The sequence below is a fragment of the Corvus hawaiiensis genome, chromosome Z (assembly GCF_020740725.1).
Source record: "Corvus hawaiiensis isolate bCorHaw1 chromosome Z, bCorHaw1.pri.cur, whole genome shotgun sequence".
Lineage (NCBI taxonomy): Eukaryota > Metazoa > Chordata > Aves > Passeriformes > Corvidae > Corvus > Corvus hawaiiensis.
In genome coordinates this window covers 41,743,512-41,765,808 of record NC_063255.1, presented here as the reverse complement: position 1 = coordinate 41,765,808, position 22,297 = coordinate 41,743,512, and the positions used below count along the sequence as shown (strand labels likewise).

The 22,297-nt window shown below is 38.9% G+C and overlaps 1 protein-coding gene across 3 annotated transcripts in view; it reads left to right on the top strand.

Moving 5' to 3' along the window:
- LOC125319955 (transducin-like enhancer protein 4) overlaps positions 1-22,297 on the top strand; it is a 98,359-nt gene that overhangs the window by 16,954 nt on the left and 59,108 nt on the right. For all 3 annotated transcript variants that reach the window (XM_048291789.1, XM_048291788.1, XM_048291787.1), the window contains exons 5-6: positions 13,562-13,624; positions 21,566-21,640. In XM_048291789.1, coding sequence (XP_048147746.1) covers positions 13,562-13,624; positions 21,566-21,640 — 138 coding nt within the window. The remainder of the gene's footprint in view (positions 1-13,561; positions 13,625-21,565; positions 21,641-22,297) is intronic.

Here is a 22,297-nt window from a genome sequence, read left to right as displayed (position 1 = left end):
GAAACTCATATGCAGTTTTGGTGACTTAGTCGCTGTGTCATTCCTGACTGAGGAGACAAGGGGCTGAAGACTGTATTTTGGGATTTTTCTGGTGATGTGCTGTGGTTTTTTTAGGATGCAAAGCTACATTTGCATAGCTATAAGTAAGGGTAGAAGCCTCATGTGCTTAGGTATTCTAGAAAATTCTCTTGAGTATTTGTCTGTTGCTGACTTTCTGCTGAATTACATGTCTAGTCTGCTAAGACATTTTTAAAAATCCCATTACATATCTTTTGGAGACTTCACCTGTGGATTTCACTGCTTCAGATCTCTGTCTAGGAAGTGGAAGTAATACCGTTTCCTGTAGTATAGCGCTTACCACAGGGGATTGTTTCGGGAGCAGTGTGTTAAAAAATGGGAGGTGAGATGCTATTAAATGAAAGTCACTTAGAAGTGGCTGTGTTTATTTAATAGGGCGGTATGCTTGGGGCAGAGTGCTCTTTCCCAAGACAGTTTTGTCCTCCTTTTGTTTCCCATGTGAATTCTGCTATTTTCCATCCCAGCTGCAATTAACAGGTTCCGGTAATGTACCTTTCAGTGGTAATGCAGTCAATGCTTTGATTTGTATTGAGGAAGTTTGCCTGTGGTAGTCTATCTTCTCAGCCTCTGTCCTCCATTTGGACAATGAGGTAATACTACTTTTTTTACCAGGGGAAAACTGAAACAAAATTTCTTACCGTGTGGTAGTATTCATGCCACCTGTGTGTCCAAACCTTTACAGTGTACATGCAGTGGTTGCAGCACTGTGGGGTCTTGGTTCTCTGGTACAAGCAATTCCATTGTAAACTTAGGGGAAAATGCAGGGTCTGAAAACACTTTTCTGTGCTGGGTGGTTCTATGTGGAACTATGCAGAATTACTCTGAGGCAGGCTCTTGGTGTAGCTCTCAAGTAGTTAGTTTCCCAGTCTCTTTTTAACCACAATTGCATTTTTACCTGCCCACTAGACAATGAATTCCTCAAGGCTCTTTCTTGATTTATTTGCTGCAAAGTTGAAGGAAGGAAGGTAATGACAATGTGAGATGTCAAAAGATTAGGCAAACCAACTTCATATCAGTAGTAAGGATCACAGCTTTGAGTGAATCATCACTCCTTAGTATGTGAATACCCTACACGAGAGAAGCTGTAAATGTAATTTGAGCAGAAATACAAGTTGGACTTTTTGAAAAGAAGTACTAGTCTAAGGACTCTCTTCAGCATAATATAAAAGAAAGGTTTGATATCTGGTTCTCTCCACTGAAACACTGCTCTGCTTTTCCACTTTGGTGAAGCAGTGGAATTTATGTGGTAAAGCAGGTCACTTTCTGTATTCGAGCATCTGTTTGCTTCTACCTATTGTGGTTAACCTCCCTCAGATGGTAGTAAACTTTGGATGCAGAACAGCTATGAATTTAACAAAACTATAATATCTCTTAGTGTACAGTCTAGGTTAGTCAATAGAGCTGGAGAAAGTCTGATTTACAACCGTGTCAAATGAGCCCTACACAGGTTCTGCAGTAGATATTGAGAGTAATTCTGTATTGCTTTAGACTGCAGAAAAATGGCATCTGTTTTCAAGACTTTGTTTACAGGTACAGAGTTAAGATAAAGTGGTGTTTGGTGCATGTGGATGGTATTCAAGAGTATGACTGAAGTACGCACAGGTGTGCTTTAGCTGCTGTTGAACAGACTTGCTCAGGTCCTAATAACTGAGGAGTTGGCAAGGTTTTACTGTGCTGATTATTTATCCAGCTTCTTGGGCTATTCTGTAGCTAGTTTAAGGCAGCTTTGGTTTTGTGTTCATGAGCAGAAGTTATACCTGTGGTGGTAAAAGCAATTGCCTCCCTTGTTGGTGGCATAAAAAATAAATGTTTTCTCACTTCTCTTTCCTTTGCTTTCACTCACACTTTGTGTGTTATAGTAGTGAAAATGGACTTATTTCAATAAATAAATCAGTAATTTTAAACTGCTTTCACTTTATATTGAAGTATAGGATTTTCCAACTTATTCTGTCATTTTCACTGAAGCTCACACAAAGGAAACACAGTCTATGCTATCCACTTGTCATCAAACCTATTTTCCACCCTACTCCTCCCAGCTTTCTCAGTTGCCTTTATGAAAAACAGATAATGATTTTACACTAGCAGGTTTGCAAACAGTCAGTAGGTAGTTCTGTAATTTTAAGGTTTCCTTCTTGTATTTCTGGCAAATTTCTGGTGCAAACAGAATAGCACAACTAAGTCTCAAATTGTCATGGGAAACTGCTAGTACAAAAAGGAATAATTATCATAGCTTGTGCATAACAGATTTTCATAAACCAGAATATATCCAACCTCTGTGTATTTTTGTGGGTAAAAATGTTAGGATTTGAATGAGTATTTTTCATGTAAATGCTTGCCTGAAACCTTTTTGATTAAAAGAGTGGCAAGATTACAGACCTAGCAAGCTAAATATGAAATTAACAAGCCCAGAGACTGCATTTTGGTAAACCATAGAATTACTCCATGGCAAAAAGCCAGAAATTCATTAAATCCACAACAAACTGGGCACAGAAATGTGGTTTTGCTGTCTCTCATCCTGTCTGCTATAACTGAAGGAACATACCTTGTTTTGTGAGTGTGGGTTTTTCTTCACAGTTTTGACCACAGCATTTAATTTCTTCATTTGACCAGTACTGTCTTGGTATGTCTACCACTAATTTACACAAGTTTTTGTTTATTTATTGCATTGAATTCACTGTGCTGATGCCTTAGGATTTTAGCAGTTGGGTGTTGGTGATTTGATTTACCAGATATCTAACAGGTGGCTGTAAAGGCTAGTGGGAACTTAAAGCTAAACCAATCATGATACTAGCCTGAGAGGTGAAAAGTTTAGGATATGATTGATACCAGTATGACTTGGCTGCAGTGTAGTGGAGGAGGTGAAACAGGGTAGTGGAGGAGATGAAACAAGGTGCCTTACCTTGCCCAGAGAACTACTGGTATCTCTGAGCAGCTTGACAGAAATGCTGCTGTGTGGTCTGCTCTCTTAACTGTGCTCTTGTTTTCTGACTCAAAGGAGTGTTCAGAAAAAGTCTCATCTTGGAGATTTTGTGTGTTTAGGACTGCAGTTTCCTGTGCACTTCAAGCCAGGCAGAAGATGGCAGTGGTAATGAAAGGGGTCGTTCTGTATTTGGGTCAACCCCATGGTAAACTGGGTCTGGGATGGTGTTGGTATTTCAAAAAAAGAATTTCATTTGGAAGTGGGCTCTGCTTTAATGTGGATAAATTCATTGCTTAGTTCAGCACATGCCCACAAAAATGCTATTAACAGAAGGATGGGGCAAGCAAGAGTAGCTGGATTAAGGGAGAACCTTTTCTGTGCCTGTTCTTATGCCAATTTAAAGTGCACGTGAAGTAACAGTGAAAGCCTTCTCTCTATCTCAAGAGCAGGTACATCGTAATTGGTGAGTGTGTAAATGATGTTTCTGGCCCAGACATCTTTATAGTAGGGGATCCTGGGTGTGAAACTGGTACAACTTCGTTAAGGAATCTTGTTCTGACTGATGCCTCTTTTGATATGAACATGTTTAAGGAGAACTTTGATCACATGGTTAATCTGTTTGGAGAGTTACCCCTTATATTTGCTTACATTTGATGTGTTTTCCATGTTCTAGATGTTTTTATTAGAGTTTGTAGGTGTAGTATGATGAAAAGCACATTTAGCATATGGCGTGTCTTGAGCATTTGTCTGAAATTAACGTGGTTCATAGTAGCTCTCCATAAAGTGTGATCACACAGGAGTTGCACATTGAAAAAGGTTCCATGAAATCTACATTTCCTAACCAGAGAGTTCTTCTTGCTTCATTCCTCCTGTTCTGCTTTTTATGGCATTTTCTTAAACTTTGCTTTTCTACAAAAAGTTATTTTATATTGAAATCCCTTTTAGATGAAGAGTATTTGAAAATTTCAATAATGCTGATATAATTTAAAGGTAGATGCTATTTGGTGTTGCTTGACTCAGATTCTGTCTGTTGTGGTAGGAGTTTTACTGGGGGAATGCCATTCAAATGAATTGAACATCGAGATGTACTTAGTGTATCCAACTGTCTTGGACAAGGGAATTTCTGTGAACATATCTCTTACAAATGTCTTAGCATTTGCTTTGCAAAGTTGTCTTCTTAGGAAGGCTAAAAAGAGAATTGTAAACTATCTGATTATTTTAGATGTATTTCTCTAGTGAAACTACCACTTGTTAGGTATTCACATGTTAAAGGATTAAATTACTAGTTCTTTCATTGTTGCCATTTCAAGCATGAGGAAATCGTGAGCCAACACCTGAAGTTGAAACTTCCATTTAAATTTGGAGTAAAAGAAAATGTGTCCTACTTATACACTTAGTATTTTAGTAAACTTTCACTTGTAGAGTGTTGATTTAACAAACAAAAAACTCTTTAGATCAGAAAAGGAGAAAGGTGTCCTGAGTGTATTCTGCTTCTCAGATGATCGCTCTGTTCCAGCAACTGGGACTTGATACAGTATGAAACATTTCTTTATCTTGAGAAAGAATTAGCAGGTATCATACTTCCCTTGGTTTAAAATGTGAGATAGTAACATGCCTTGTTTGAATTTCTGTCTTTGCAAGGATTCAAAATTGAAGCTTGATTATATCATTGCCACAGAACCCAGTGCACTGTTCTTTCATCTCTTTCAGGGATGTTGTTAAAATTGTGCTGTTCTGTATTGGCTTAAAAGGGGCAGTATTTTTGTCTATTATTTCAAATACTAAAATCTGTTATGTTCATCTGCAGAAATTGCATCTGAGTGTTGCTCATTTTCATGGTACAACAGGGTAGTTAAAATGGAAAACGAGTTAAAATGATGTTTCCTTTAAAAAAATACCTTTTATCTTTTGTTTCTTGAGCTAATTGATTGCTATTTGCAATGTATTGTGAAATTGCTGGGTAAGAAGAAGAATGATTGAAGGTGAAACACGACAGAGTTTTCAAGCACTCTGAGAATTCTTGTAAAAGGAATTAACAAATCCACCAAATAGATCAGTGTGTTTGTTCCTAGTATTTTCTTTCCTGGAAGCAAACACAATCAAGTGTGACTGTCAATGAATCAGACAAACTACGGGGTCCACCTTTCATAACCTTGCAGGGCTGAGGCAGGTAAACAAAGGAAACCGAAGGCAGAAGAGAAGTAGTAGTCTTGTTCCTGATGCAGAAGGACTGGTTCCTGGCTTCCAGATGAATTTGGAAGAAAATAAAGTTGAGTTCAGCAGTCACATTGTATTTCTTGTTTTTATGGGTGACTTCTGATTGCAGCTTTTATCAGTTTATTGATTGGTTTTATGTAGTTCATTAAAACCTGTAGCAGCACAATACTTGCTGGAGAAACTTAATTTTCTTTCTTGGCAGACCTTTGTCTGGTGCCACTGGTTGCAGTGCTTTCTGCAAGTATTGAGGCTGAAAAGTATAACTTTTTAGGTGTAACTGGAAATCTGTCACAATCTTCACAGTTCTCAACTCTAGTAGCATATCAGCTTCTAAGTGATTAACATTTAAAGCATGCTGCTCCAGAGTAAGCAATGTAGCCATAATATAGAGAGTAGATGTAGGATAACAGGTACCTATAGCTGTTTCTGAGTCTTCCTTTATATGTATTTGCAGGCGAAAGTGAAGTTCTGGCAAGGATCAGGAGTGGACATTGACAGTTCTGTTTTGTAGTGGGAAAATTATTTGGGTGTTTATTTTATGGTAACATTTTTATTAAAAAAATCAGAACCCTCTTTCGTAAGCACAATATATGTACATTTTAAAAGCGTGGTTTCTTTTAAATTAAAATGCTAGATATTTTCATCTTTTCCATGAAGTCTTGCCCCCTTAATATTTTTTCAGGGCAGTTAAGGCCACCACCTCAAGTTAAACATAAGCTTACTGGGAACAGGTTTTTAATCTCTCAATCTTTTTTTTATTGTTGTTTAATTTTTCATGATGTAACATTGAAACTACTGATCTGCAGTATTCCTTTCTGACTAGTTCTCCTGTCACCCCTGTGAACCAAAGTATAAATGAACTTGTGATGGAAATAAATAAATAGGAGACTTTTTGTCCTCCAACTAAATTAAAACTGGACACTAAAACCAATGTATGCATATAGCTACAAGGACAAGCTCAGACTGGCTTGTGCCATTTCCAGCAGGTGCAGAACTGTGGTCAGACTCTTTGGCAGAGTGTGTAAGGGCAGAAATTGAGTAGTAAGAGATCGTGCATGTGCTGCTGTCTTTCAGCAGTTATGGGAAAGATTAAAATGGGAATTTCTGACCTAATTGCGGCTAGAAGACAGATGCAAAGTACTGAACTCTGAACTGAAGCTGCCTTAGTGTGATGCCATAGGTCTATAAGCTTAAAATGTTTTTTTTCTGTATTTTTTTTAAACTGTGAAGTCACATCCTTCAATTGGTAGAGAGTGGTGTAAACTTCTCATTCCTGTGTAATGAGGACATATTTCACAAAAAAAGTATTACTGTGAAATGCTGAGGATTGCTTGTAAGCAAAGGCATAATACCTTAAAGAGGACTTCAAAGCTCTACTGATGGAAACAGCATTTCCTGTGGCAGTGTCCTTTTACTGATTTCTGTCTGATTTTTCAGCAAGTGTTTCCTGCTGCCTTTGAGGAAGGGAAATTGAAACTAGTCTTTGTCATTTCAAGTTCCACTTTCAGCCTTTTCTTCTGGATGCTCTGCAAGCACACAATGTCAGGGCAGGGCAGAATGCAGCTTGGTGGCTGCCTGAGCAACTGAAGAACTTTGGTAATATTCAGGCTGTGCATTTCTGTTCCCCTACTTGCTGATGTAAGTTGGTATTAACAAAATAACATTGACTTCATCAGGTGACAGGCTTGATGCATGTTTGTATGTCACCCTACTTGACTTGCTTTTTATTGTCCTAATCATGAATGATTCAGTATGTATCCTTTCCTGCTCAGTTCAGCTCCATGTGATTCCTAAGACATTAAATAAAAGCTGTGTCTTATCAATTCACTTCAGCAGCCCACAGAGTCATGTGTACATTAGAAAATTGATTTTGAGAAGTCTGCCACTCCAGTTTATTGCTTATGCTGCTGTTTGTAGTATTTTGTGCAAAACAGACAACTGAATTAACTTACAAAACACTAAATTAACTTGCAGAGGGAAAGTTACAGCACTTTAGGAACTTAGCTGGGATGTTTGTAAAAAAGTTGGTATGAAAGTGAGGTGGAGAATGGTACCTGTGATTATTTGTCTGTCTGGTGGTGGTGGTTATATTCAACTATGTGCATTGCTCAGATTGTATCTCCTAAACAGCAACTGGCTTAGTGAAGATCTTTTTTGATTAGTATCCTTCTTAACACAGAAGGTAAGAAGGTCTTTTCCATCCACTTGCTTTGACTATAAGACTAGGCTCTTTGTGTCTTGGTTTCCAAACACCATTCCTTCAGGGCTGAAGAGAAATTTGGTATTCAAAGCTTGCAGTATTTCCTCCAGTTCTGTAGAACTGGAGTAAGCACTTCCAGACAAAAGTCTGTGATTAAAACAAAACACATTCTTCTTTATGAATGAAGAGTTAATTTTCTGTGAAATACCAAGATTAGCTTTTTTGCTTGCTTTATTCGGAATCATGATATGTTTCATACAGTGTAATAATGTTTTTTTGTTCTCACTAATTTGTGAAATGCTTGTTTAGGGTGTGTGCATGTGTTCTTGGTAAGCACTTAATAAACTAGATTGATCTTTTTGGCAAAGGCTGCGTTGTGTAGAACAAATTAAACCTGAAATAACAGTTGTTTCAGATTATTTTTCTGAAAGCGTAATTGCATATATTCTTCTTCCTACTGGCTGCTGAAATGGGTTTCCCGATAATGTTTTATTATTCTGGTTTATTTCAACAATACATATATAGTAGTTTTGTTTCCATTCCACTGACAAACCTAGAGCCTCCAGTGGTAATTCTTCACCAGCAATTTTTTATAATTGTAATAACCATGGAACTTTGTGAAATATAGTGGAAATATTTTCCCAAAGTTTATGTGCTATAAATAAAATCCCAATTTTCTTTTTTCCACAGAATCATTTATGGGTTTTTTTTCCAGGAAAAAGGGAGTGCAAATAGATATTTTTAAAGCTGCCTATCTGTTAAAACATTTCTGAATACTTTAATATCTTATTTTATATGAGTTTATATGAGCGTTTATATGGCTCTTGTTTCTTTTTTAATCTCCATCAGTTCTAAGAATTTGGACATATGCTAAAATGCTAATTAAGGCACTTGAACATATTTAACGGAGTGCTTATGTCCTATTTTAGCTGTGTGTGGCAGGGGTAAATTGAATTAAACCACTATGTTGCCATCCTGAAAGGGATTTAGGAGTCTAATGGTCCATCATGTGCTCCTCTTTACCTACAACTGATAGCTGTGGAGCCATGATTGTAGTCCAAGGAGCAGCATTACTGAGGCCCCTTCATAGACTGGGTCACTTCATGTGACTTAAGGCATAGTCTTGTCTACAGGCTTATCTTTGAACATTTTTCAGAATGCTTTATAGGCACTTGTGAACTTAAGGTGTCAGTTTTTTGGGTGTTTTTAGGAAATAAAGTACCATTTAACCATCAGGTCAAAAAGATTTTGTCTGAATCAGAAACCTAAGCTTTTGCTCTTGTGTTGTATCTCTGCAGCAATGCTGACGGACTATTAACTGATACTGGTCTTCATATCTTTACTGGGATCAGATTCTGGCACAGTGATTTTATTATCATCTCTTTATACTCAGACAAAAAGAAAAAAGTTAACATTGTAGTTAATAAATATTTAATCTTTCTCTTTTTGAAAATGATGTCATGTAAGTGGCTATGAAAAGAGATCAAAACTTTTAAAACAGTGTCTTGTAGGTGTCTCCCAAAGGAGGCAAACAATACAAGCTTGCATTACACAAGCAAAAAGGCGATTCTAGCCCAAGCCTTTCCTTTCTGCCTTTCCTTCATCTTTTCTGGTTCTATGTTGGTGTGTTTTTATGCAAAACCAAGCATCTTTTGTGTTCAGGGAAAGGAGAAATAGAAGCATCTGAGTTTGTTAACAGATTTGACAAACTGTGGCAGCAAAAGCTATCTTTTTTATATTTTGGCATGAGCAGTCACCCTTTTATTGGGCCATTAATGCTATTTCAGAGCCTCACGCTGTATCCACAAGCAATAATTTAGCAGTTGTTTATCAGGAGCTTTCATAAAGCTCTGAATAGTATTATAACATTCAGTAACACTAACAACAGCATTTCAGAATCCATGCCAGTTTACGCGGGATATCTGTGAACGTAGTTGTTCGGGGTTGCATGACCCACATAACCTATAAATGTGATTGGAATTTACAGTGCTGGCATAGGCTGATGGATAGCAGATTAGAGCCCTGATTAACCATGTGATTCACAGGCTGGGAATATATTGTCCTAAGAAAGATTCATTAGATGAAATCAGAATTTCAAGTGGTCAGATGAAATTCAAGCACTCTGTTTGCTTTCCTTCCCCCTTTACCCCCCTTGTGTTTTTCTTTTTAGGTTGCCCTCTTACTCGTTTATTTATTTATTTTATTTTATTTCCAGAGCTGGAAAATACTACTTTGATGAATCTGTTCCTCACCCTAAAGCTGTCTGTCTGTTGTTCATCAGAAAGCAGGTCGCAGTTCAGTGAGCAGAAGAAAAGATTTTAATAGAAGCTGTGCCAAGGGCTGTAATGCATCATTTTAGGGCCCTAATTACACTACAATGACAAATATCAATGGTGACAACAGCAATAACCTACATCCTTTAATGGCTATGCTGGAAGAGGAGTTTGGGCACTGTGCCATCGGATTAGACTTGGTTTCAAAACATAGGCCATTAGAAGAGTGTGTGTCCACAGCATTATTGGCTGATAACTGAAGCCCAGTGGAAGGGCCTGTAAATAAATGAAGCCTCTCTAAAGCCTGGTCCCATGGGACAAAAGAGGTAAAATTAGATGACTCTGAAAGCAGCCATGTTTCCGAGGCAACTTTGGCTTTCCATGTGAGGAACTGGATGCCTGATTTTATGAAATCATACTTTTTCCTTCTCCTGGCATTTACACTGATTGTGAAAAACCCGTTGACCTGATGCCTAGCAGATAAAAAGAAATCCTAAACTGTTGTTCAAATGTAGGGTTTTAAAAATGCGTGTGAGTGTAGAAATACAGAGTTGTGCTTTACCTTGTGACAGAGTCTGTACCTTAGGCAAAGAAGAATGAGTTTCCAGGCTTCCTCCAGGGGTACTAGGAATAGGTCTACTGAGATGCTAACCTATGGCATTAGTACCTACACCTTCAAGCTTCAGGGCAGCATTGCAAGAAACCCACTCAACTAGCTTCTGGCAGCTAACTCCTTTCTCTTGTATGTTTTGTGGAAGACAGTCAAGCCTACGGCTGTGGCATTATCTCCTGCAGTTAGTTGGAGAAACAGTTGCAGTGTTGAGACAGAGTGTACTTCATATTTACTGTGTGAAAGTGTCTGTTTTGAGACTTTCCTTGGTACAGAATGTGTACCTATCTTGTGTCCATACACAGTGTTTTCCTTCATGCCGTCGGACTGCCTGTGGTCTCCAAAGGTAGGCACTCCATGCCTCAGTCATGTTGTGTCTCTGCAGTCTGCTGCTGCTCAGCTGGGCTGTTTCCTTGCTGCTTGAGTGTGGAAGATGATAAAAGGTAACTTTATTCACAACCATGCAACTGGGGATGCTCTTTGTTAGGGAAAGTAAAGACTGTTTTAATAAGGGAAAAAATGCAAACACTTTAGTATAGTAAGGGCTTTTTGGCTTTGTTGTGACTGGTCTAGCATAGAAGTGCTGCTGGGGAATGTTTAGACATCACTTGAAGCTGTTTTAGCTCTTTCTTCTCCATAGGCTGAGCTGGATGCTTTCTCCATCAGCTCACTTCCCTGCATACAGCATGAAAGGAGTTGTTGTTCTGCACTCCGGTGGGATTGATATCAAGAGATTATTGCAGTCGTGTAGCTGTTCATATTCAGTCACCTGTTTTCAGTTACTTACAACTTTTTGGAAAACTCTTTTTAGCTGAACATTTCCCAGGTTCAGAATCTGCCAGAGGTGGATTTTTTTATAAATACTGAGCAAATATGTTTCAGCCACTTTTTGGCCAGAAGAGCAGTAGAAGAGAGACACTTCTGTTGGGGAGGGGGGAGAGAAGTGATCAAAAGAGAAACATCATAATTGAAATAACTTGAAATATCTATGGTTGAGTACCTTACTTGAGAAGAAATGCCTCAAAGTGAATAGAATAAAATTATTTTTGTTGACTAAGCTATATCCTAGCTGAACGGTAATTTACAGGTTTGATGGGGAAACCAGTGAAGTTTTATAGCCTGTGTTACCCAGGAGGTCAGATAAGACAGTTGTAACAGTCCTTTCTGGCCTTAAAATCTATGAATCAACAAGCCTTTTAAAATTAGATGCTGAGCTCCTGCATGGCACTTTGAGCTGGTTTTGTTCTCAGTTCCTTAGCAGTGCACTAAAGGTATCCAGCTGAGGTAGAAGAGTGGTTTTCCAAAGGCTACTCCCCTAGAGCTATGCAGGGGAAGGTTGTGACAGGCCTTTTAAAGATGGAGAGGAGTTGTTTTGCATCAGAAGAAAGCACAATGTGCCTTTTTTTTTTATGAAGGCACATATGTGTGTTAAACGGCAGGTGAGGCTGGCCTCAGCTTATGTCAGGGCAGGGGCCCTTTGGAATTTTGTGCTCATGTGGAAAAGCCTTGAAGAATAAAATGTGTAGTTTTCTCTCTGGCTTTAAGGCACTCAGGAGATTTCCCAAAAAAAAATAGCAGTGTGGCTGGAACCCAAAATTTGGAAATTACTTGATTAATGGTGCTGGAACCACTAAGAACAGGTACTTTACAGCTGTGCCTTGTACTACAATCTCAAGTAATGCTGTATTGGATTGTACAGCCTTTCTGGCTGAAGCTTAGCTGCACACAACTTGTCACTCCCCGTGCTGCCTGTGTAACAAGCAGTTAATAAATTTCCTTGTCAACTAATGTAGTGGATGCTGTCTGCTTAAAGGAATATTTAAGTTTTACAGTGTGGGATATCTGATTTTATAGGTGCATTTGAAATTTGTGGATAATTTAGCTTTTTGCTGAACAGAACATATTCTGAGGTGTCCTATAAGATACCTATGTTGCTGAATAAATAGAAAAGATGTAGTACACAAATACAAAAAAATTATTAAAAGGCATAAATTTAATGAGACAAGGACTTGCATAAACAGTGAAGACCAGTGAGGAGATACAAGGACAGTTTAACACAGAAATTGCTATATAAATGGCATATGGGAATCTAGATGGATTTCAGAGAAATGAAGTTGCATTGCAAAATAGTGTGTATTAACTTGTATGTATCACCCAGTATGCACAAGGGGGCAGAGTTAGTTTCACATGTACTCTTACCTCTTGCAAACCATGTCTGCTGGTTATGTAGCTAACTGTAATATTCCTTGAACCCAGATTTATTTCATATGAACTTCTGACTTTTGCTGCTACTTCTGAGCCTTTCTGATCTATAGATTCTTTTCTAAGTGTTTGCCATTTAAAAGACAGCATACCAAAAAGGCTGGAAGGTTTGCTGTTAAAAGAAGGAAGGCTAAATTGCGTGTTAGTATGTCTTTATCACATGATTTGTGACTTTGTGAGAGGAAAAGCGTTCTGTCCTGTCGTAAATGAGGAACTGATCCTGGTTAGAATTTATTGTAAGAAGGTTATGATTTATTTTAAGAAAGTCTGTGTGGCTTTAAATATTCTGCTTCTGGAGCTGTAATTCTTGTGTTATCTAGCCAAATCTCCTCTGTCTCTATTGAGATTTTCATATTAAATACACAGAATAAGAATTGATCTCTGGTATGAAAATAAAATATTGTATATTATTAATTTGTGATTACAGTTGCCACACGAAAGTAACTATTACTAACCAGTAGAATAGACAACAGCAGAAGTGTGTTACAAGACTGCAGTATTCCTTTCTGAAACACATGGTCGAATGATTATCAGTAAGGTTGTATATTACAATGCTAATGTTCCCGTGATATGCACTGTTACAAATAAATGGTGTATTTGTTCCCTTTGCTTACAGTGGCATTGCTATAATTTGAAATGATCCTTCCTTTTGCATCGTAGGAGAGAGTTCAGTTTGATACACAGAATTTTGTTACCTTTTTTGTTACATCTCCTGAAGATTTTGTTCTTTAAATTCCTGTGATTGTGTAATCAAAATTAACTACTCTTTTTGTCAGTTCTAAACAGTGGATTTTTTTAGGATAAGGTTTTAGCCAGAAATTACTAGCCTCCTAAGTATTTTTGAATCTGTGTGCAAACACTTTTGTTATTTTGAGAATATTTCTTGGCCAGAGGATGGCCAGAGTTGAAAAAAACCAAGCAAATGTCTCTTTAGGGTTCATGGGTGACAGTCTCATTTGAGAATTTATGTAATTGAACTTTGTTTTTCTTGTGACTTTCAGGCAGAAATTGTCAAGAGGCTGAATGCTATATGTGCACAAGTCATTCCCTTCCTGTCCCAAGAGGTAGGTAGTCATTTGTACTGCTTCTGATCTAAACGATTGCCTCATCATATCTCTTACAAAAGTGGGACTTTTTGTTGAGACTGTTTCCTTATGAATCTCTTGGCACTTGTAGATGACTTTCCACTGTGCTGTTATCACTGTAACTTCATTATCTTCTTCAAGCCTATTGTAATATCATTTAAATATATTTATGAAATGGAATGTGTTGTAATGTCAAAGCAAAACTACAGTTTAAATATTTTTCTTTAATGTATGATGTAGTTTATCTTGAAATTATGATTTTGTGGGTCTCAAAAGACAGCTTGCAAAAAATGCTAGAAAGGCATAATTTGTGCTACATCCTTGGCAATGAACATTAAAGTTGGGCAGAAACTTCTGTTTTGGTACATGAATAGTGGTGTTCAACACAGCAGGCATAGAAACACAGCTTTTATTTTGCCTTTTTTCTCTCTGCATCCCAGATTACTTACTACCTTAAATCTTTCTATGTTTTTGTGTATTTGGGGAATATAAACAGAAAATTGAAACTCACTGTGAGCTAATTTCCCTAAGCATTAATTTTCTCCAAATTATGATTTGGTGGTATTATTGTGAGTGCATTGTAGATAATTTAAGAGGCACTGGGATTTGGGGGAGTTGACGGGAGCTAATGAGGGAGCTTCCGAGCAACGGGTGTGTGTGAAGTAAAAAAGAAGTGTGGTTCGTGAAAAGAAGCCACAGGTGCATAATGGCTTCCCTTGTCCACCCCTCTGAAGGAAAGGGACTAGAGGCTGGGGTCTGTTGGCACAGGTTAGTGTTCATCAATTTAGCACATGGTTTCATTTCAATACAATATGTGAAGCTGTGAAGTCAAAACTGGAAGGTGTCTTTTTGTGTATTGCATGTGTAAAACGTCATGCCTGAGAACATGATGTGACTATTTCTCCTGGCTTTTCACTTGTTGCATAAAATGCCAGTGCTTTTCAAGAGAGCTGCTCAGCCGGCTGCAAAAAAGAGGCTGTGTGCTCCATGTTGCTGTTCAGTTAATGAGCTTCATGCGTGCCACATGTGTTTGTATCTGTGTGTGTTTGAAACGAGAATAATGCCATCAAAACTAGAAGTGTTTGTGAGTGCCACTGTACTCTGCTTACTAAGATGGATTTGTGGAAACTAAATGATATGTAATGTTCTAGCTTGATTGCTGGGGGACCAGAATTCAAGTCCTGCACAGATCTAAAACAAGTAGCTGTTTTGTACTTTGACTGCTTCAGAGTCTCTATAGGTGTAGTTACACGGTTTTATTTGCTGTGCAGGGATAGCATACCATATATAAACAGCAGGGAAGGATTGAGAAGGGAAACATAAAAACGCTTTTCATGTGTCTTGACAGTGCAACTGACAGTGACAGTTTCTGTAATGGGCTTAGGAAAATCTTGATGGTTGTTTGACCTCTTCTAGTAAGAATACATAATTAAATCAGTCTATATTGGTATACGCTGATGTGTCAAAAGAGAACTGAGCTTCAGGTTTGAGTATCCTGCTAGTCTTGGCTTCCCTCTAATTTGTGTCTTTGAAAAGTGAATGTCTTAATGGATGTCTCTTTATTTCGTCATCTAGATTAACAGGGAATTGAGTTGCAGCATGCTTTTGCTGTTTGTGCATTTTGCATACAGTCTAATTGTGGAATAGTGGCTGAAAAAGGTGATCAGGCTCCTTTATATTGTGCCTGAGGGAAAAATGAACAAAATACAGTGGTTGCATGCACTGATGGCAACATTATTGCCTCATAATAGCACCAGGTTAACTTGTCTTACTGCTTGTTAACTTTGTAAGGAATCAATGGCTTGTGATAACTCACTTAGAAGTAAGAAATTTTGGGGAAAATCACTAGAGGTCTTGTGAAAAGGATGTATTTATAATACATCACACTACTGTGTACTACTGTCTGCTTTGTTTAGCAGCAATCCAGTAAAGTATTCAGTAAAGTCTCCAGGTCTCAGTCAGTTTTACTGCGCTGTACATCATCTAAGCATATATTTAAAACAAAGTTTCTAACATGCCTAAATACACAGTCAACTGGTACCATGTTTTTACATTTATTCCAGTTTAGGCAGACTGTAAAATACAGCACCAAGAAATACAAACTTCCCATTTTCATAGGAAAGCGTGATTCTGTGGTCAAGACACGAGATGGACCCTCAGGGGTGATGTGTATTCGATTTCTGCTGTGGCTTTGGGCTTCCTGTGTTGCAACAGTCATTTTGCACCTCTGTGTGATATTGTGAGATACCAGCGTGCTCAAAGTAGTTCCTATTGCATAAGATAAAAGGGGTGCCTGCAAGGGTCTAGACTGTAGTCACGCAGTTAACTTAGTTTTGATCTGCTGCAGTTGGTATAGATAGTTGAATGTCCCCGTGCTTGAATGACCTAGACAGTTCAGTGCAATTATTTTGTGTCTATAGCCATAGACAGTGCCTCTGCTAATTTATACTTTTCAACTGAATTTACCAGCTTCAGCAGAGTATGTAGCTTTCAAGTTGGGGCTGATTACTGTATGTGTGGCTGGTTGCAACTGTGGCTATCATTGTGGGCTAAGTGCTGAATGACCTCAAGTGCTGGATAGTGGCATTTCTTCAGTGTGTCTAGAGGTACTCATATATCACAATTACCTTCTTTTGAGCAAATATTGACTGTTTATATTCATGAAGCACATGCAAGCTGGCCAGTGTACAGCAGATGCTGTAGTTGGGCCAACTTGGAGCTCAGCATTACTTGCAAAAGCTGCTTGAGAAGCCAGTATTGTTCCCTGTCAACTTACATGCCTCAATGTAAGCATTTTGTAAGGCTGAAGGAGGCTGTAAGAAACCGTGTTGGAAGGTTCATTTTCCCTTCCAACTGCCAGTGAACTAGCTAATAACAAGCTGGATGGGTTGTTTTTTAACAGGCATCTTCAGTTCCCTGTGCACATTAAGGTGGTCAAATATACTTACTAGTATAATAAAACGCCAAGCACTGGCATGCATACATGTAAACAAACATCAGAAAGATGTCTTCTCTTTTCAAACATTTTAATATCAGTTGATGGTTTTCCTTGTAGGAGATTGGTGTGGGCCATAATATGCTTGCTCTTCTTTGTGCATACTTTCCCTAGAGGCATTTCTAAAGCCCAGTAAATTTGAATGAGGAGGGTGAGATCCATTATATGGAAGGCAGACCAGGAGTTCTTACATACTGATCAGAAGGAAGTAGCTTTTGGTCTGAGATGTGAGGTTGAGAAAACAGAATTATTTGCCTCCATCTTAGACTTGCCCCAGACTAGAGCTAAACAGCAAGGAAACAAGGAAACTCTCAGAGATCTGTAATCCTTCTGGCAAGGAATGCATCTCATTAGCAATTTATGCATATATTGCTAATCATGTTCTTACATTTTTCTAAAGTAGCTATTATATCTTGTCTGAGTTACGGTGCCTGTGTGCAGTGACCCAGCTTGTCCCTTCTAGCTTTTACAGTGTGTGCTGTACTCCATGGTAAGTGTGTATTTGCTCTCCAATTCTCACTAGCGTTTTTGGCATGACCTTGTCTCATTATGTTGTCTCTAGATAGGGCTTCTAAGAAAGGCAGTGCTGCAGTTCTTAAGCAAGACCTGTACTTCCTCTAAACATATAATAGAACAACAAAATAATGTGAGTAAGGAATAGCAGAGGCTGCTTGCTTCTTTCAAGCAAATTGTTCAGGGAGTTTTGCTTTGAATGTTGGTGGTAGTCCTGAAGACAGTCTGTAATTAGGGGTTTTTAACACCAGTGTAACTGTGTTCGTGCCTGGGGGAATTTTGGCTAGTCAGTTGCTGTCAGCACAGTGCCCCTGTCATTGGGAGTTGTGGAGAGCTCTGACATGGTATAAAAATCCCGGGAATTTTCTACCATGCTGCAGTGCCTGTGCATGAGCCGAGGCTAGGTGACAACTGTGTGGTGAGACAATGTGATGGTGAAAAAGCCTACATTCTTCTTGTGGTCTCTGTAGCTGTTGCTACCCACTGTGAGACTAAAAGAAGTGATTTTCCAGCACAAGGCAAGTGCAGACACACTGCTCATTACAGAAAGCAAACAGGGGAGAAGAAACAAGAAGTTAGAAAGGAGAAACAGTATTAGTCTGCATGGGGCAGGGTACTGAGCTCATTGCTCTGGCATGTTAAATGCAGTGCAAAATACTGTTTTCCCACAACTGAAAAAACCCCAGGTCTGTCATTTGCTTGTGTGCGCAGAGGAAGGCTGGCATTAAATGTGTGTGAAAGTTGCAACCCTGTGTCTGTATTTGGTTGGGGAAAAAGTAACCCTTTTATGTTGTTGCTGTTTTTACTTGGCTGTAAATCACTATGTGATCACTTGATGGACAGGCCGATGTGTACTGCTTGGTTTTAACATAATGCTGCTTGTTGCTGGTGTGCTGGCCCAGGAGGGTGTTCAGGCACATGGCAGGTATTGGAACCATCCATCCTTGGGTACCCATTCGGGCTGGGCCAGCCATCTGCTCAGTGGACCCCTGGGCTCCCTGCCCCTCACCTTGATTTTGGGTTGCTGTGGGTCCCTGCGCCCAGATGGACTCCTTCTCTACATCTAGAGATCCACACCCATTCCTAGAGCTGTGGCTGGTAACCTGGAGCCCCCAGTTTCAGAAGGGCTGTGAGCAGACAGCTCCTCAAACCCTGCATGGCCTGTTCAAACCCTTCATGGGCTTTCCTGGGCCTTTTTTCACTCAAGTGTGTGGTCTGTGTCTGTAACTTGAAGTAGCCCCAGGATCACTTGGGTCATGCCCCCCATTGGGGTTTTGAGAGTTGAGGGGGAGCCTGCTCAGTTGCTGCAATGAGCTGGAAGTGATGGGGAGGCTAATTACAGACCATCTATTTTGAGCCTTTTGCATATGACCCCACTGAAGATTAAATCAATGTTAAAGCAGCTAGCAATAGGAGAGTTTTAATTGTCTCTACTGTACCTAATTTAAGTTCAGTGTTACTAGGCCCTTGGGTTTTCTCCTCTCTGTGAAGTCTTGATCCCAAACCTATTAGTATCAATGAAAGATGGATTGTGTGGCTGCTCCAGCAGAAATCTGAAAGTGAGGTTTTGGTACTCCATGCCTTCGCCTTCTCTTCCTCTCGCCTAAGAATGAAATAACATTTTTCCCAAATTCTTCTGAGAGCTATTCTTTATGTGTTTGCTGTAAGGGAACAGAAAACACTCTAGCTCTTTTGGAGTTGACTTATTTTTCAAATCCTGGATGCAAATTGAAGTAATTTCTACAATGATTTTGATAAGCTTAGGCCAGTTTTTGTAGTGCCTTAGAAGTTTTTTCTTCTCCTGGGAACAGGATTTAAGTGAATTGGTGTTGGAATAGAACACTCATGTATGCAAGAACTTTCTTTACCTCATTGTGAAAAGCATTGCCTGTGAAATGGTAAGAAAGAAGACTAAACTTCTCTGTAAATGCTTCTATTAAAAAGTACATATTTTAAAAACTCTTCTTTGTTCTTTTGGGGTTTTTATAATGACTTGATGAAAAATTCCGTGACCCATTTTTGGTGTGAATGACCTCCTCCAGAAAATAGTGCTGTAATTTTTATAATCACCCTGTTGACATAAGAGTCATGGGTCACCAGATTTTCAGCTATATAATCGATGAAAACTGTACCTGTTCTTAACAAGTGATGACCTGGAGCTGATAACACGTTGCCAGGAACTTGGTGCTTGAATATTATAATTTTCTTTTTTTCTGGTATCTGTGGTAGAGATACACTGGATTTTTAATTTTTTCTTCTTAAATACCAAGAATATGTTTACTCATGTTCAACCTGCTTTTTAGTCTTTACATTGTCTTCTTGTAAGTGGGAGATTGGATTTATATTGGCACTGTAGTTTTACAAAACTCTAAATGGGACTGCTGTGATTCTGTTTGCAGCTACAAAGTAGCAGTATTCTACTTGGTCTGTAGTCATTTCCTTCATGTAATTCTTCTTCGCTTAAAAAAAAAACCAACTATTTTCTTCCTTCCAGGAGTTTTTCTGAATTACCACCTTCATTCTTTGCATTTATCTGTTCTTCATAATCAGAATTTTTTACAGTGTCCCTGTTTAGGAATGGCACTCCCCAGTTTAGTGTTTCCACTAAAAAGAAAACCACGCAGCCACTTCCCCCACCACCTTCCTCTGCGGGAGAAAAAAGGCAGAGATTATGGGTTGAGATAAGAACAATTTACTGGAATGAGATAAGAAAACAGACAGTAACAGCAACAATACTAATAACAAAAATGTACAAGGAGAGACTGATTTTCCAAGCAAAATTGTTCACCAAGCCCAGGGCCAAGAACCAATGAAAGACAGACCCTCCAGCTACCATGCTTTCCGGGACCAAAAGCTATTTCTTCCAGAACGCCCAAGAGTCCCTCAGTTGTGCCCTGAAGCAATGAGGTGAGGTGTTATAAAATAGCCCAGACACGCCCACACCTCATGGCTGCTGTGTAAAAATTAACTCTGTACTGGCCAAAACCGGGACATACTGTTATGGATGGATTTTTAGGTTTGTTTTTCCTTGCCCTGAGAGCTTTTATGCGAGAGGGCTTGTAAGTGAAAATACCGTTTTTGTTTGTGTGTTGCACTGAGAATTGTGAAATCTGAGTCTGCCAAGCAGCACCTTTTTTTTACAGGCCCCCCACACGGTGGGGCTTAGGGTGCTCCCATTGGGGAGTCCGGATGCTCTTCACCTCACTCTTGTGTTGGAGGTGGTCTTGAGGATTTGGGTCCTCATTTTATGCATCTTCTTACTTCTGATAAGGATGCACAGGAGGAGTTGCTGTACAGGATGGCCTGTACCTTGGCTCCATTCTGCCCATACGCACAGCCATGGAAGGGCTAACTTGAATCTTTAAAGGGACCTTCTCAACCTTTTCCTTAAACTTTGTGCCAAAAAACATCTAGATGTTGGTTTCGATACAAAGCTGATGTTTCATTGTTACAGTTTTAGCACCTCTCCAGATCAAGACCTCCTTCCTTTCTCTGTTCGACCTGTAGCTGTAAATCAAAGATGTCTCACTCTCAGTGCAGATCACACAACCTACTTGCAGTTCTCTATGACCCTTCCTTGCACCTATTTGTTCTGTGTCATCCTGATTGTATGAGGTTGCCTGTGAAGACTAATTTGCCTCTGGTGGAGGTCTGAACAGGCATGAATCTGGTTGCAAGATGAGAACCTTATTTTGTTTGTAGTTGATGTTTTCAAATAAATACCAGTCAGTTTTCAACATACAGTAATTCTGAATTTACTGCAGGAATACAGTATCACTCAAACTGAGATAATACAACCACTGGAGCTTGTAAACTGTGTTGTTAATTATACCATGTGTTTTTGATGGACTTTTTAAAGCTATTAAAATTTACATATTGGGGATTGAAATAATTAGTTCTTTTTCACGTGTTTGACAGATTTGTGAATGTCATTTTAAATTTCTTTCTCATGGTTGAGCTCCTTTGAAATGTACCTAGGAGGAGAATCTGTATATTCTTCAGTGATGTGGGTGCCATGTGCTTGTTGAAAATATATACCTTTCTTTTCAGAATACTGGGTGGGGTTTATTCATAAAGTTTCCGTGGTTGTAAGGAAAGTGGCTTACATTTGAAGATGGCATTTAAGTTCAAAAGCACATTGTGCTGATGAGCATTTTCCCATTTAGCCAGGTTGTAAAAGAGCTCTTCGGGAAGCAGAGGTGTAATTCCTAGCATGTAATGGCATAAAAATAAAAATTCTCCTCTTGCCTATATATTTTTGCAGATCAACACACAATGTGACTGTCTATTAGAGAATACTTATTTAGATCCTGCATGTGTTAGAAAAGCAAATAAAAACAATAAAAGAAAGAAACTGTGCTTAAGAATTTAGAAACAAATAATTTTATTCTGTTTCTGATCTTCATTTATAGCACCAGCAACAAGTGGTGCAGGCTGTGGAGCGTGCCAAACAAGTGACCATGGCAGAACTGAACGCAATCATTGGGGTATGTGGTCTTTCCATTTTAGCCCTGGTAGTGTTTGTAAATAGCTTTTCTTTTTCTTTCTCTCTTGCATGAACTCATTTCCATCAGGTGGGCAAAAGTTGTGGGCAGTGGTGAAGTTCAGTAGCTTGATCTTCATAAAAGCTGGTTACTACCTGAAGACTTTTGCTTGCACTGTGCCAAGAAGACTAATGGGGTAATTAATGTCTGTATTGTATCTATTTCCCAAAGCAGGTTCTGTATTTGTTTTTCCTTTTTTTCTCTTTTAATGTTCTATTTGAGGAACATTGTTTCCTTTGCATACCACGTGCCAGTCTGCTTCTGCAGCCACGGTAACAGGTAGCCTTGATATGATACACTGTTTTTCCCATCCCTGCTGCCCACATATTTTTCTGTGTGTTGGTTCAAGACTCTGAACATTCATCACACTTTTTGTTTTTACATTAAAAAATAGCTGTTACTTTAAAAAACAAAAAACCCCACCCAACCAACCAACCGAAACACCCCCACCAAAACCAAAAAACCCAAACATACAACCAAAATCGACAGCAGAACTACTTATCGCCACTGTGCTTATAGGTGTCCTGCTCTTAGTCATCTAAAAATACAGGTGCGTGGAGCCTCTCTTGTAAAACCTTTACTGCCAGTGGTATTAGCCCA